Raw genomic sequence first — 16,658 nt, 5'->3', positions numbered from 1 at the left:
CGCAATAGCAAATCTCTAGTTTTAAAAAATAAACTAGCAATAACTATTACGATACATTCGAAAATTTGACCTCATGTGCAAATAAATATTTATGAAAATAAATTCTTCAAAATACTAACGATCAACTTGTCAATTTTATCGCAGAAATTATAGCTCATTTCCGAGTACGATGTTAGCCGACTTGTTAGCCGAGCAAATATGTAATGGACTCTAATCAACCGGAGTACCGCAATTATATTAAGGCGAAGCCGTTTATTTATATCATGGACCGGTAAACGATCTGACTACCTACCGACCTAGCGTAAAGTGGCTATCAGAGCCCATAACCGTGACTGTCAGCATCCAGCTCGAGATAATAGCGAAGTCACAGTTGTATTCTATGAGGACTGCCTCGTGCTGTAGCCACAACACATGGCGGCCTCGTGTTGCAAATAGGCGGAGTGGTTGTAAGTACCCGTGTGGGCCTATAATACGTCCTGTCATCTGTAGGTAAGCATACTACCAAACCCATACATCAGCCCTCTGAGTTTCTCGCCGGATCTTCTTAGCGGGTCACGATTCCGATCCGGTAATAGATGCATTCACGAAGCAGCTGCCCTTGAGCTAATTAAGTTTGCTTCGGAGGCCTTCGGGCAGCTACTAGCAAATCTCACCTCTCTTGGCTGAGCAGGTGCTCGCCCACATGTCCTGGTAAAGCTGAAAAGGCCTTCAGGCCACCAGTAATCCCTCTCTTCTAAAAATTAAGATAATCTTTGCAGACCTTACTTAGTAGACCAATTAACGGCTACTAAATCTCATTACTGTGGGTGCAATAAAAAAAATCAAAACATCCAGAGTCAACGTTTGTCTGTTTATAAACTTCTTTACCTTTTGAAAAAATGTTTTGTTCGTTCATTTCATTGTATGAGGTTATGTTAGTACTGATGTAGCGCAACGAAATGGGCAGTTCACACGAACATTTCAAGAAACCTTGGATAACGGATGATTGATTGACGGTAGGCAGCGGCTTGGTTCTGCCCTTGGCATTGCTGAAGTCCATGGGCGTCGGTAACCACTCACCATCAAGTGGGCCGTATGCTCGCCTGCCAACAAGGGCATTAAAAAAATACTCAGAGAGCACCTACTGATGCTTATTGCTCAGTGCTCTGTGTATACAGTGCACACTTAAGTATTGCGAAAAACAACCGTAGGAATTAGCATAGATTGCACAAATATAAAAGGCCGATGAGAGACCGGAACGGCGTCGCCACCGCAACGGGCCTAAACGAGTCTTTTAAAACGTAGTTACCACTTTATACAGTAGTAGGTTGTCCGTTCCAAACCTGACGAATCATCATACTTTATAGAATCCACACAATTACGTCTTAGGTGACATACTCGTACATGGCTTAAATGAATGATTACGGTACGAACCGCGCATCTTGGGAATACGTGGATCCACTTTGTAAAAGACCACAGAATAATATGTACAGAATATGTTGTGGTAAAATGTCTCTTAAGTGGCTTTGTTTCACTTCCATTGCCGTAACGAATTCGCACAGCAGTATCGTGTTCCAATTATTTAATGTATTCACACGCTTCAGTGAATTGAAGCTAATAAAAATACACGCCCCAAATTGATAACCTTGTCTTTATTTTATTTAGAAATCTGTTGAAACACTCAACGTGTCAAATGTGTTGACTTGTTCTACGTTGTGGATCAAAGAGAGTAACAACATTAGCAGCATCTATTAATAGTGAACACTACAGTGCATTAATTCACATTATTTATATAAACACCCGGCTCGGAATACTATAAACGCACAGTTTGATGTTATTCCATAACATCGGAAGCCCTCGAGCTCATGATCCACCTAATGGCAAGCGATCATCATCCACCATCGCCGCTATGTGTCTGTAGGCCTGTGTAGCGTTTAACCTATTAATTATTTTCACCGTGACTTAACGGATGACACTGCAGCAACGTTGTTTTTACAATGTTTTATAATATAATTTATAGTACAATATAAAGTGATAAACTCCCCCTTAAAGACGACATAAACGCTGAAACCAATAAATCAAAGCCAGTGCAGAGAACAGCTCCGCCGTCATGAGTTTGATCATAAAAGAATTACCTAATTTTATATTTAGGTTCTTTGTGTCCAAGAAGCTAGGATATGTTACTGCGTTTTTGTGCTGGAGTCCAGGTACTTTTAACAAATTACAAGATTGTTCTAAAACTTGAGACGATAACCTACCGAACCAGTCCAGGCAGGGCCGGGCTTAATTAAACTTAATGCCCCTCCTGGGCACGGGAAAACAATCCGCCACAATACTGGCGGCATTTATTTAAAAAAAAAATGTAACTAATTTATTGCAGAAATTCTTATATATTCCAAAAACATAAATAAATACTTGTTTATTTTTCGAACAATTATAAATTTGGCACAAAGGGTGACTCATAATAATATTACATAAAAAAAAAAAACGTTATTAAATTTCTTTAATTCCAGACAATAGGAAAATCGATTATTATTTTAAATCTCCAAGGAAATAAATTGATTAAATCATTTTGATAATTAATTTTTACCAAAAGTGCAAAAATTATAATTTGCAAATAATGGATGAATTGAATTTCTTGAATTATCAATTAAAAAGAAAATTATGAATTTGGAAAAAAAAAATCACTTTTAATGTTGCCGCCTACAAAAAATTGTCGCTTTGAGCACTTGCCCCGACTGCCATTAGTGTAAATCCATCACTGAGTCCAAGGACATCGTAACGTAATTGGCTCATCTTAAGAAACAAAGTCGACTTCTATAGAGCGTGATTGTGCATTTGAGACAAATATTAAAAATAGAAAAAGGGTACATAGCCAAACAAGAGTCTTCTTCTTTCTGGCCGTTCCCTCAATGCTGAGTGAGGATCGTGACTGTATGTCAATCTTCTAAACTCGGTCCGGTTCTGCGCTATATACACCGCTCCCCGTATAATGGCTTCCAGTCATCTCCTTGAGTTGGTCCACCCATCTAGCTGGCGTTCGTCCTCTAGCACGCTACCCCTCCATTTATCCGATAATGATGAGTTTATGATAATGAACATAAATCAGCGACACATCGCTCCAAACATAAAATTGTCTCTCTCTCTGGTTGTTTTCGTGTATCTTCGGAACCATTGGACGCATTTTTATATGCAGAATGTAGATTCTTTTTAAGAATGCTAGCATACACTATTTAATAAAAATCTACAAATCTCCAATTTAAATTCTTCAACAAATTGCAGAATCTTAACATTAGTTAATTAGATATTCCGTTACACCAGGTTACCTGTTGCAGTTTTCAAGGGTTGCTCGAGACGGTTCCCTCAGAGTTAACATTCAGAATAACTTCGCTAATGCACCGGAGCTACCGGCGTACGACTTCCGCCGAGAAGGAGTTGTTTTGGACTTGAACTGCCCTAACTCTAAACTTATCCTTGAAAAGGTACGTAATGCAGACACACAGCGTCCCGTTTCGTGAGATAGATGAACGCAACTACCTCATCTTCTGTCCGTAGAAATAGTAAGTTGCCGTCATTTAGGAACCTGCCATTAGCTGAGTCAGACTACATCGTGAAGCCGTTTACTGGTAAGCGTGCGCGGGTCGCTACCACCACCCTGCTTGTTTCTGTTGAAAAGTAGTCACGCGTCCCGTTAAAGACTGAACAAACAGTCTCCATCTATTATAACTTCAAACTTAGATGCCACGTGGCAGTTGCGAAATCCACGTTGTTATATCTAGTAATTCCTATGATCGCTTAATATCAGATAGAACGCGAGCTGGTCTGCTCGTTTACGCTGATAAATCTGTAAAATAAATCAAAAACATTTTAGGCATCTAAAAACCGGGCATTTATTCACCGCTACACGTGGCTTCTCATTCATAACTCTACGTACAAGTTGGAAACAATCCAGAAGATTCTATCGGACGCGGCTGTACTCCCTGACGCGGACGTCACCTGGTGCGCTGCAGACGACATACTCGATATTCATAGACTCAACGAACACCAACCCTATGTCGTGATGGACTTGGGCTTATCTGTTAATAGCACTATTGAGGATCTGGACGCTGTGTGGAGCACAATACCGACAGCAGCTACCAGGAGGAGGCATTTAAATAACTTAACCATAAACGCTGTTGTCATTGTAAGTCTCATAATTAGTCATCTTTTACATCTATTGAAATAAAATATAATATTAAAATAATTGAACGACTAGACTTCGCACATTCAAAGGCCAACACACGACAACAAAACAAAAACCAAAATTGCACCTCGTAAACCAAATGTGTTACACAAAAATTGGCCAGGGATCAAACCCGAACCTCGTGAGCAACCACTGGACCTACGTGGCCAAAAATTATTAACGTAAATGGTGGTCTTATAGGTTAGCGAGATTCTTTTCAGGTAACTCTGTACCTAAGAACTGTTACATGAATAAAGAAAGATAATTTTCTAAACAGAAATGAACAATAGTAACAAAGCATATAGGTACGACAAAAATATTTAAGTATGTAAGTTAAAAAAAAAACTACTTAACTTTAACTTTAGTAGAAGGCGGCGGCTTGGCTGTGCTCCGGGCATTGCTGATCTCCACGACCGACAGTGGCTACTTCGCCTCATGCAGACAGAATACATTATGCTTATATTTAAATATATAAATATATACAATATTTTTCAATGACGTGATTAATACTTACTTTATTTTATCGTAAACAGATCAATTTAAAAATATTTAAATAAAAGACATACTATTAATAAATGAATAAAAATAATAATTATTTAGGTAAAGCTACTTATAAATAGAAAATCTGCGTTAGCTCACCGCCAGTGGGCAGCGTTCCCAGAAGGCTGGCAGCATTTCCACGCTGGCATTACATTAAGCATTACCATGGCACCGACACATCTTCCTGGGACTAATTCTAACGCTGGCAGCGCTGCTTCAACGGCTGAAGGCCTCAAACGGCGGAAATATGAAAATCTCTCTAAAGATTTCATTTTTGTTTCGTTTGGGGTAGAAATTTTGGGCCCCTGGGGCCCATCTGCTAAAAGTTTTTTGAAGGACCTTAAAAAAACTATTTGAGGCCTCGGGAGACCAGAAGGCCGGTACGTATTTTGCACAAAGAATTAGCATGACGTGATAGCTGTGGCTCCCACATAAGTGGGATATTCACGTAAGAAGCATTATTGGAGTGCGCAGTACTGAACAGTTCCCCCTGGCCGTAGGTCTCACAGCCGCAGTACTTCAAAGGCTGGTCGGACCTCTCCAACAGACAGATCGACACTTTTCCGAAACTGACGTACCCGATGCTGATGCTCTGTGCAGAAGACTTGCGTTTCCGGTGAGCACCCACTCACTCACCTAAGGTATCATCTCTATTCTTAAACGTTTAAGATTATTTGTTCATATAAAATTGTAAGTCTTAATAAAATAGAGATGATTCTCGTGTCATTTTTTAAATTTTTTTGAGTCAACAAATGCGTGATTAGATTTAATGAATGGATACCTAATGGGAAAACTGTGTGCGGGCGTCATAGTTGTTTGCACATTTTGGACAGTAGTAGCATTCTAATCACCATTGTCACGTCATTTTTGTACATTATATATTTTTTATGTAAACGTAATAATAATGTAATATATAAAGTAATAATAACAACAATGTTCAGTTTGTAAAAATATTTTTCATGGCTCGTAAAACAAAGAAAACACAATAAAGCGAAATCTCGCAGATGAAAAACAAAATTATAAACAGGCTCTGTACCGCTTGAAATAACCCAAATATTCGTTTACACAGTCAAACTATTATATTATATAAAGGAATGAAACCAATTGAGTGAACCCCAGGGCAGACCACGATAGGCCAGTTTTGCTGCTAGCGCCTGACAAATATGAGAATATTCTATCCACACCTACTTTGCGAACAGGCTTCCTTAGGCTCACATTATTAATAAATGCTTATTTAATCGATTTTTCAACACGTTTTCATTAGCAATCTTTGAACATGATTTTCACCCCCTTCAAAATGTCAGATCGATTTGAAACTAGGCGCGATGACCGCTGGCATGATGATCATTTAATAAAATAGTTTCATTGACGGTCCGGCCTCTTGGAACACGGTAGCGTCTTACGCCACGTACTAGGCGTGTACGCACCTGCTGCCTTCCTTGGATATGATAGCCGTGCCCCATGCCATGGGTGGTAGGACGTCTTGTGAGTCCGCAAGGGTAGGTGTACCGCTGCGCTGGCTATTTCTGCCGTGAAGCAGTAATGCGTCGTCAGAAGTCGTCGTGGCCTAACGGATAAGACGTCCGGTGCATTCGTGTTGAAGCGATGCACCGGTGTTCGAATCCCGCAGGCGGGTACCAATTTTTCTAATGAAATACGTACTCAACAAATGTTCACGATTGACTTCCACGGTGAAGGAATAACATCGTGTAATAAAAATCAAACCCGCAAAATTATAATTTGCGTAATCACTGGTGGTAGGACCTCTTGTGAGTCCGCACGGGTAGGTACCACCACCCCGCCTATTTCCGCCGTGAAGCAGTAATGCGTTTCGGTTCGAAGGGTGGGGTAGCCGTTGTAACTATACCTGAGATCTTAGAACTTATATCTCGAGGTGGGTGGCGCATTTACGTTGTAGATGTCTATGGGCTCCAGTAACCACTTAACACCAGGTGGGCTGTGAGCTCGTCCATCCATCTAAGCAATAAAAAAAAAAAAAAAAATGCGTTTCGGTTTGAAGGGTGGGGCAGCGTTAGACCTTAGAACTCATATCTCAAGGTGGGTGACGGCATTTACGTGGCATATGTCTAACCGGTAACCACTTAACACCAGATGGGCTGGGAGCTCGTCTAACCGTCTATGCAATAAATAAATAAATAATAATTATACCTCCACCAGAATCGAACCCTAATTCCCACTACATGCTACGCTACACGCGCGGTGGTCATAGAACTGGTGATGCGTTGAGTGAAATGGTTAGATTATGAAAGAATCATAGAACGACTTAATAATATGTTTTCACTAATATGATGCAGTAAAAGCCCATTCTTGTTTACTATGTTAACTATCATCGTTATAGAATAAAATTGCAAACACACAATAGTATAAAAAACACGCATTGGTAATGAGGTGCTTTTTAATATATTTTTTAATTTAACCTTTTATTTTTGATGCCTGTTGATCTAAGGAACTCTATACCGCCCTCTCTTCTCTTCCTATCAATAAATTCGTAACTCGCATCTCAGCCAGCAGACAACGTAGCAACAAACAGCTACTACAGAGACAGTCATCTATACTAATTTAAAAATCTACAGTGGTTTTTACGGATGTTCCGTTATAACTACTGAACCATGCATCTGATTGACTTGAAACTTGGTATTCATGTAGAAAATGCATGTACTTAATGGATAGGCTTATATTTATATGAGTGTTGGACTCGCTACACCAGTTGTGGGGGCGTTAACGATGAGAATCTTTTTTGGGGTGTGAGAAATAATAATGTTATTTTTAAATGCCCAGCGAAGCGGACGGGTGCAGCTTGTATTATATAAAGTTAAAAGTTTGCGGCTCAAACCAACTTAATGAAATACTGATTTTGCTTCACGTTTAGGTTTAATCTCAAGCAAGTGGACGAGTACGGCGTGGAGTTGAATGGGTCATTCACGGGCACGGTCGGGCTGCTGCAGCGCGGCCGGGCGGAGCTCGGAGTGGCCTCCATGTTCATGAGGTCCGACCGCTGGAGGGTGCTGCACTTTAGCTCCGAGACTGTAGCGCTGCTGTAAGTCTGCTTAGATCCGCGGCACAATGCTGTTTCTGCCGTCGTTTATGATTTGATCAGAGCCCTATCTCGATGGACCCTCATTCTAAGCCATCTAATTACTGGTGGTAGGACCTCTTGTGAGTCCACGCGCGCAGGTACCACCACTCTGCCTATTTCTGCCGTGAAGCAGTAATGCGTTTCGGTTTGAAGGGTGGGGCAGCCGTTGAAACTACATTTGAGACCTTAGAACTTATAACTCAAAGTGAGTGGCGCATTTACGTTGTAGATGTCTATGAGCTCCAGTAACCACTTAACACCAGATGGGCTGTGAGCTCGTCCACCCATCTAAGCAATAAAAAATTTATCTAATATGCTCCTGGAAAAGTGACCGGCTTTTGTTTTACATATGTGTGATGTCCCTTAATGAATGTGTTCCAGTAACGCGTTCATGTTCCGAGCCCCGGCGCAGTCGTCGGTGTCCAACATATTCCTGTTGCCACTGAGTCGCGGGGTGTGGTGCTGCGCCGCCGCCCTGCTCTGCGGCAGCGCGGTGCTGCTGGCCGTCCTGTCCTGCCGACTTGTCGCTGCGGACCCTACCCTGCAGCTGCTGACCCTCCCCGAAATATTTGTATTCTCCATCGGAACTGTTTGTCAACAAGGTCATCTTTTTTTCTTCCTTTTTTTTATTGCTTAGATGGGTAGACGAGCTCACAGCCCACCTGGTGTTAAGTGGTTACTGGAGCCCATAGACATCTACAACGTAAATGCGCCACCCACCCTGAGATATAAGTTCTTAGGTCTCAGTATAGTTACAACGGCTACGCCACCCTTCAAACCGAAACGCATTACTGCTTCACGGCAGAAATAGGCGGGGTGGTGGTACCTACCCGTGCGGACTCACAAGAGGTCTTACCGCCAGTAATTACGTAAATTATAATTTTATGGGTTTGATTTTTATTACACAATGTTATTCCTTCACCGTGGAAATCAATCGTGAACACTTGTTAAGTACGTATTTCATTAGAAAAATTGGTACCCGCCTGCGGGACTCGAACACCGATGCATCGTTAGATACGAATGCACCGGACGTCTTATCCTTTAAGCCTCGACGACTTCAACTTTCTTCGATTAATTTAGAATTAGCCTCTGATTAGGGGAGGTTGCGACACTGACGTTGTGATATGAATATGATTTGGTAGCTGGTCTGAATTCGAAAAGAAACCAAATTAAAAACATTATCTCAACACTTCCCAGGGTTCTACATCATGCCGAAGCTGTCATCAATCCGCATGATAATGTTCCTAACTCTGCTGACGTCATTATTCACATTCACTGCGTACTCCGCGAAGATCGTGGCCATCCTGCAGACCCCCAGCGCCGCGGTGAGGACGGTGGCCGACCTCGCTGACTCCCACATGGACGTGGGCATTCAGGAGACCACCTATAAGAAGGTTTACTACGCTGTGAGTGATCGCAGATTCAACTTAAATTTGTGTGCGTAAGCTTTTGTATAATTAATGATGTCGAAGAATGTTGAGCTTGAGACATGAGGTTTAATACCGACCCTCATGTGCTGCGCCGCGGCGCTCCCGCCTCGACCGCTATACTGTTGTATATTATTACTTCCTGTTCAAGTATGTTTGATCTATTATATTTTTCACAATTAGAGATATAATGTCGGATATCCATGACTTTGAAATGTTAAAACATTACATTTTAATACTCAAAATTGCGGATTGTAATTACTTCTGAGGTTTTGGTGATTTTCTTTGTGACTGAGTTAAGATTTATTTTAATTCCCGATCTAACAATTATGGCCTAGACTGTAGAGGTCGAGATCCTAAGAACGAAATAACGAAACTGCGTGTATTCGGCGTTAAAAAGTGTTCTTGGCATGACTGAGAAGACGTCCATCCGACTTCGTGGGCGGTCGGAGCACAACCCTTCTGTTTACCGTCTGGGCTTCAAGTCTAATTACTTAACAGCATGGTCCGTAGGAACACCCCTATTAGGATAATATCTTTTATGTAAGGGCATTCTGAACCCCTACGAGTTGTTCTTCACTCAGGAGAGCACGGACCCCAGCATCCTCCGTCTGTTCCATCGCAAGGTGGCTCCGCTGGGCGAGCGCGTCTACATGTCCGTGGTGGAAGGAGTCGAACGCATGAGGACTGGACTCTTCGCTTTTCAGGTCATTTGAGATTAATTAAATAGTGTTGCTGATTAATAAGGCATTTAGTTATGTAACTATATACTTTATACTTTTTTAATAAATCAAAACATATATATTTACTTCTCCACACCGGCTGGCCGACTCATCAGTTCACGGCGTAACCTGCTGTCCTGTAGTGATGGCAGCTGAAGTCTATTATGTTGTAACCATCTAAGAATGTTTACTTCACACTTTTATGTCATACGTCGCGATGAAAAATATTTTATGTTTAAAAAAATATTTTATCAAGACGGTAATTTTTTCTATTTTTTTTATTGCTTGCTTAGATGAATGGACGAGCTCACAACCCACCTGGTGTTCGGTGGTTACTGGAGCCCACAGACTTCTATAACATAAATGCGTCACCCACCCTGAGATAAAGGTTCTAAGGTCTCAGTATAGTTACAACGGCTGTCCCACCCTTCAAGCCGAAACGCATTACTGCTTCGCGGCAGAAATAGGCAGGGCGTTGGTACCTACCCGTGCGGACTCACATGAGGTCCTACCACCAGCTATTTTACTGCAAATTTTCTTCCAAATCCGATGGGACATTTTTGCGTAATGCAGTAACAAGCTTAGAAAGTATTACATTTATAGTTTTGTGCTAATAAACCTCGAAGCAAGTCTCCGTGTTTCCATTATTATAGAAATATAGGTACACAAATTGTCGATACTCCACAGAATCGTTTCATGTTTCTGTTTGTTGCTCACAAAATCTTGCAGGTGGAACGCAGTTCTGGGTATGAAATCATCAGCAAGACATTTACCGAAAGCGAAAAGTGTGGTCTGATGGAGATCGAAGCGTTCAAGCTGCCGATGGTGGCCGTGCCGCTCAGGAAGCACTCCGGATACCGGGAGCTGTTCGGCACGAGGTGCGCTGTCGCTACCAGTCACAAACTCACCACATTAGACCTTCTTATTGCGAGTAACAGCTGAACTTGAACGCCCCCTGTACAGATTCCCAACGTATTTAATGGAGAATCGTACGCTGTGCTAGTATTTCACTTCGAGAGTTGGAGTTTATACGAGTAGTTGAGTGGTACAATCGGTAGTTACGGTAGGCAGCGGCTTGACTTTGCCCCTGGCATTGCTGAAGTCCATGGGCGACGGCAACCACTCACCATCAGGTGGGCCGTATGTTCGTCGGCCTACAAGAGCAATAAAAAAAAACAAATCGGGTCATCAGAGAGATGAGAACACACAGCAGGAAATGCACGAAGATCCAAGAACTCCATAGGCCCAGAGGCTGTAAGTGAGGAACGACAACAGATCAACTAGTTACAGCTAAGAACGTGTGTGTGTGTGTGTGTGTGCAGGTTGCGTTGGCAGCGCGAGGTGGGGCTGATGTCGCGGGTCCGCGCCATATGGCTGGCGGCCCGGCCGCGCTGTGAAGGTCGCGGTGTTGGCTTCCGGGCGGTACGGCTGCTCGACATGCTGCCTGCCCTACAGGTGTGGCGCGTGACTGCACTACCTCACGTGTGTAAAGATGCGAGAGGTGTGCTGGCAAATAGCACCAGGGACACAAAGCATACCACCTTTTTTCCGACACAAAACTGGAATTTGTAGTCCCCTCTTATAGCGCTTCACTCACAGAGTCCGTTTCATCAACAGATGCTCGCAGCCGGAGGACTTGTTGCCGTCGTTTTACTCATCCTAGAAAATGTATATCACCACTACTCCAGAACAGGGAATGTTTTGCGTCGGTAAGGTCTAATCGTGTGTCCGGTTCAATCTCTGCGGCTTTTGTATCTTGAGGCACCAGTTGATGAAAACTACATGTTGATAAAATACCAGATATGAGCTAAGGCCTTAATCCAAATACCTGCGGAGTCCTTTCGTCCGCACCAGGGTTGCTCAGCAAGGGCGTGCGGTCAGGCTCACTCCTCGTATCGAGAGACTGCCGGAGAGCTACCAGAGCCGGTAAACACCTTTCTACTTTTAACATTCTTCAAAATATTCCTGATTCTAGTGCCTATATAATTCCTTCTATTCCTATGTTGAGTCGGTACTACTAGTAACTATGTGTTGTGGGCTCGAGATTTACTTGCTCCCGCTCACTTCTATTGCAAACTAATCGTGCGTTACGTATTATTGTAATGCAATTAAGGCCTTCGTTTCATATCTCGTCGTAAAGTTGATAGAATCAATGCCAACACATCTCCAGGTGTCCCGGGAATCTGTCTCGGCCACATTAGTGAAATAACTTGCAATGCGGGTAGAAAGTGACTTATTTCACTGTTTGGGCACAAATAAGATTGTTCGAAAAACAAAATATTTTATTTCATTAAAACGAATACCTATAATATATTTACTCAAGAAGTTGCTGTGTACATGCTGTGTGCTGTGTAGAGATACTTCGTGAAGTCAAAAAAGGAATAAACTGTAGTAGGTCAGTAAATGGAAAACAATTACGTTTATTTCTCAGCCAGAATTTATTGTTTAAGTGCGCTTTTTATAATATTACGTCCCAGGAGCACGGCACTACCATCCGCGGTCGTGGCTGCACTATGGATCCCTTAGATCGTAGAAGGATCGGGTAGGAGCTGGTCAGAAGCAGTAGACGAGCACGAGCAGCAGCAGCGCGAGCAGCAGCAGCAGCAGCAGCGCGCGGTCCAGCACGCGGCCGCACGCGCCCCACCACGCGCTCTGCTCGCACGACCACTCCTGCAACACGCGCGCCCGCACTCCTCGCTACTGTACGCACATCGTGCACCGTCCGACGACGTCAGACAGCTTTTTTTTATCCTACCTATGCTGATAGCCTTGAGAGGCTATTTCAGCTTCACCCTAGCGTGTGTAGGTGAGCTCACGGGGCTCAAACCGGAATGTTGCTAACACTGACCCTAGCAAGAGCAGTGCCTCGCAGAATCTACCACCGGATCGGAAACGTGACCCCTGAGAAAATCCGGCGAAAAACTCAGTGGGCTGTGTCTATGGGTTAATTCGCTCGTCGAGCCTTTCGTCGCAAGCGACGGGTTCAACGAGGACGGTGACCGGTGCTTGTGGTACCTTTTAGGTTACCACTTGTGGCACCGTTAATGGATCGGGTGTCAAACAGCGCGACACAGAAGTCGACATGCCGATTGCAACAGAATAATAATTGTCTTACTGTGCAAACCAGGATTGGTTGATGGCAGGACTTTGCGAATATATTTTGTACTGAGCGCCACAAAATTACTTCGAAAAACATTCATCTTTTTTAACGTAGGTACGATTTAATGAGAGAGAAAGAGAGATCATTGCAAAAAAACAGCTAAGTGCTTAGGATCTGTATGCAGAGGTAGCGCTGAAAACATATTTAATAAAATGTAAAATTTTGAAACGAAAATATATGCGGTTTTAACTTAGGTACCTATAATTTTAAAAAAGATGTGTTGGGTCGTGGGGCGCCGGATTGGTACGAAGTTCCTTATTATAAAAATATTAATTTTAAGTTCCATTCGAGGTAAGAAAATAAAACTGGAGGTTTCGCAACAACCCACGGTCATTCGGTAACGTGCGAACTTATTGTGGTACACTTCATTCACGGTTGTTTGCATAAGAGTTAGTGTATTGCGCAAACGAACGCTCTGAGATCGTGGTCAATAAATGATAAAAAAATATGTTATTTTTTGTACTCTATTACAAAGTTAAGTCGTACACTGTTTGTATTACTAATAAAAATCTTACGTTACGGACGTTTTTCCCGCTTAGGGTACCCCTCCGCATCGTCCCATAAGGAACTTCGTTCCAAAAATCCAGAGAAAGATACAAATACTGTTATACATTTCAAATTGACTTAGGAATTGTATGTGGTTCTGACCGGTAGTGGAGTGAGGTCACAAGTATTAGAGAGGTTGGAGATGAGGCTCCGGAGCGGCGGGGGCGGCGCGCGGCGGCAGCGCTGCACGCGACACACGAGCGCCGCCGCCGCACAGCACGCCGCCGCGCACACCGCCGCCGCCGCCTGCACGCGCGACACCCGCGGCGCGCTGCCCGCCTCGCCCAGCCGGCTCGACACCGACATCTGCCTGCGCACACAACTGCACCTCAACGCACAACCCCATCCAACTGTCTCAGGCTTATTTTATTCAATGCTCTAGTTTTATTACTAGCTACAATGGGCAGATTGTGGTAGGTCCTCTTGTGATACCGCACGGGTAGGTACCACAACCCCGCCTATTTATGCTGTGAAGCAGTAATGCGTTTCGATTTGAAGGGTGGGGCAGCCGTTGTGACTATACTTGAGACCTTAGAACTTATATCTCAAGGTGGGTGGCGCATTTACGTTGTAGATGTCTATGGGTTCCAGTAACCACTTAACACTAGGTGGGCTGTGAGCTCGTCCACACATCATAGCAATAAAAAAGAGGATGCTCGAGACATATGTAACTTTTCGATTTCCACGGACAAATATTACCGGATGACCGGTGAGAGTATTACTAGTACTGGAGCAAGCACTGGGGAGGAATTGACAGTACTGCTAGGAGTCTAAGGCAGACCCAACGTCATCTAGACCATTAGTGCAGGCCGGCCGCGCTTCACCGACACTGCAGATTTTACCATAATATAGAGATGAACGCGGAAACCGCAGCTAGTGGTGGTCTAGTGGCGGGCGGCAAAGCAGCCGCGGAGAGCAGAAGCAGGAGCACCACGGCGAACACGGCGCCGGCCGCCAGCGCGTGTGCCGGGGCGCGTCTCCGGAAAGACATCTGGAACATTGCCACGCGAGCTTCCACCTCGCCACGGTCCTGGCTCTGCACCGCACTGGACAGATCCGTCACATCCCACGCTCCTGACTCGAACATACTGTATATCTTGAACATTACATTTAATTTTTAATGAGTGATCATTGTGAATATCCATTTTCTTTATATCATAATAATATAAAAATAACTCACTCTTTTGTCAATCACGAAATCCATTTCGTCACTATTGTGCATCCTAGAACCGAACTTGAACGTGCAAGTCTGCATGTCGTTGGGCCAATTGTCTAACTGCATAGAAATTGGAGTGCTAATGTCCAAGCGCTTTATCCAGGAGACGGAGCCGTTATTAGATACACGGGCGCGGAGAGCGTAGTCCCCGGCGGTGGTTGCAGCCGCGTTTAGCAGTACCACGTCAGGCCTCCACAAGCGTTCCGAGGACACCAGCCAAGTGCTGCAGCCCCACTCCCCTGCGTTCCAACTCAGTCGTTTGTCGATCCAATTCTGTAACAGTAAATTAAAGGTCCATTAATTAGGTACACAGGTTGATTTTGGACTCCGATACCTCTAAATATCTCCCTGTCTCGTGGCACCGAATTAGTTCGGTAGCATCTGATATTAAATACTTGTTGTACTTCGTTCAATATAGCCTTTTAGCTATATTAGCAATGAGCTCCAGTAGCCTCTGATTATTAATAATGCGTATGAATTTGGAACATGGTTTCAAGAAATCATAACTTAGTGTACGCCTTGTGTACATACCATTTGAAGATCTGCCAGTATCCGCACGGTGGACTCGGACTCACGAATGTTAGCATGTCTCAAATGCAGGGTCAGGTTGACTACGATTTTGGAGTCGGGGGGAGACTCCCGATCGTACGTTGCGAGGAGCGAGTCGATCATGAGGGACAGTGATGTTGCGTTTTCGCATTCTGCCGCACTAGCTATAGCTGGAAAATATATGATTAGATGATGATTTTGAGGTCAGAAGATTTTAACAATAAGTTATGCAATCCAGCAGTAAAAATTAAATCTCGGTATTAGGACATATCGAAATGTTTTTAAATTGGTATGCTATAAATGCTATACATTTCTGAACTAATATGGATAAAGCCAGATAAATCTAACCCAGGCTCCGTAAAAATCAACTCAGATTTTTATTTCGAGCTTCCACGGAGCAGGGCATGCACTTACCTAAGACGAACTGAGCTGATAACACAATCTTATGCAAAGTATTCTCTCATGGAGTAAATACATCGTATGATTACGGAAGTACTGAATAAACACATTTGGCGATGGCAACCGGAAACAATATTTAGGACCTTATGCCCAAACCCTCCTTGTCTCTAAAAATCTAAGTTAGCACAGGAAGGATCAGCTTGCCCTGTTATCGGGAGGTTGTGAAATGTGATTGCGGACTTTTGAAACAGTCAGCTTCTCGTAGTTTGGTACCTACTATACGTCGTATTAGTTTAATGTTAAAAGTGACAAATTATAGTAAAGACAAGTCAAGTATCATAGTAATTTGTATTCTTGTTAAACTTACCACAAGTGAGGAGAAACGGTAACAGAATAATATAAGTCGTCGACATTTTATGACAACTGATCTATTGAAGCTATCCCGAGTGAATGGTAGACCGTGCAGAGGTCGCAAACATTAGATGCATAATCATTTTTCTTTCTTCGGCCACAAACTTATTCTGCTCTACTATTCAGTTTTCGATAGCTCCACATGCTTGCATGATCAGCTTAATATAATATGAAAGGAGGACTGACGCCCTGATCATTTTCTTAAAAAGCGTGACGTCATCAATGGTGACGTCATTACCCTCACCATTCATTATCATCTCTCTTGTCCTTTTTTTGGGATGGAGGTGTAAGTATTCTAGCTACGCCCGGACGGGTAAACGAGCTCACGGCCTAACCGATGTTAAGTGGTTACCGAAGCCCATAGACATTTACAACGTAAATGCCGCTATC

General features: G+C 43.2%; 2 protein-coding genes across 3 annotated transcripts in view; one reads left to right on the top strand and one right to left on the bottom strand.

The window, feature by feature from the left end:
* Positions 1 to 13,321, top strand: part of LOC101739734 (uncharacterized) — a 31,836-nt gene extending 18,515 nt beyond the window's left edge. The window contains exons 5-14 of the mRNA XM_062671612.1: positions 3,301 to 3,461; positions 3,851 to 4,162; positions 5,242 to 5,357; positions 7,632 to 7,799; positions 8,220 to 8,440; positions 9,036 to 9,244; positions 9,850 to 9,972; positions 10,717 to 10,865; positions 11,310 to 11,442; positions 11,605 to 13,321. Of these exons, the coding sequence (XP_062527596.1) occupies positions 3,301 to 3,461; positions 3,851 to 4,162; positions 5,242 to 5,357; positions 7,632 to 7,799; positions 8,220 to 8,440; positions 9,036 to 9,244; positions 9,850 to 9,972; positions 10,717 to 10,865; positions 11,310 to 11,442; positions 11,605 to 11,700 (1,688 nt within the window). The 3' untranslated portion in view covers positions 11,701 to 13,321. The remainder of the gene's footprint in view (positions 1 to 3,300; positions 3,462 to 3,850; positions 4,163 to 5,241; positions 5,358 to 7,631; positions 7,800 to 8,219; positions 8,441 to 9,035; positions 9,245 to 9,849; positions 9,973 to 10,716; positions 10,866 to 11,309; positions 11,443 to 11,604) is intronic.
* On the bottom strand, positions 12,407 to 16,429 carry LOC101737252 (neuronal acetylcholine receptor subunit beta-4). Of its 2 annotated transcripts, XM_062671592.1 has the most exons (7): positions 16,225 to 16,429; positions 15,441 to 15,628; positions 14,874 to 15,182; positions 14,536 to 14,789; positions 13,940 to 14,003; positions 13,796 to 13,864; positions 12,407 to 12,657 (listed from the first exon to the last, which is right to left on the bottom strand). In XM_062671592.1, exons 1-7 carry the CDS (start codon positions 16,268 to 16,270, stop codon positions 12,541 to 12,543), a joined length of 1,047 nt encoding a protein of 348 aa, XP_062527576.1. In that variant the 5' UTR covers positions 16,271 to 16,429; the 3' UTR covers positions 12,407 to 12,540. The 2 variants fall into 2 exon arrangements, with proteins under 2 accessions (XP_062527576.1, XP_004926924.2); XM_004926867.3 differs by having other exon boundaries at positions 13,796 to 14,003.
* Between the last annotated feature and the right edge of the window lie 229 nt (positions 16,430 to 16,658).

This window comes from Bombyx mori, chromosome 12, assembly GCF_030269925.1.
Source record: "Bombyx mori chromosome 12, ASM3026992v2".
Classification (NCBI taxonomy): Eukaryota; Metazoa; Arthropoda; class Insecta; order Lepidoptera; family Bombycidae; genus Bombyx; species Bombyx mori.
The sequence above is the reverse complement of the archived record's forward strand: the minus strand, read 5'-3'. Positions and strand labels throughout refer to the sequence as shown.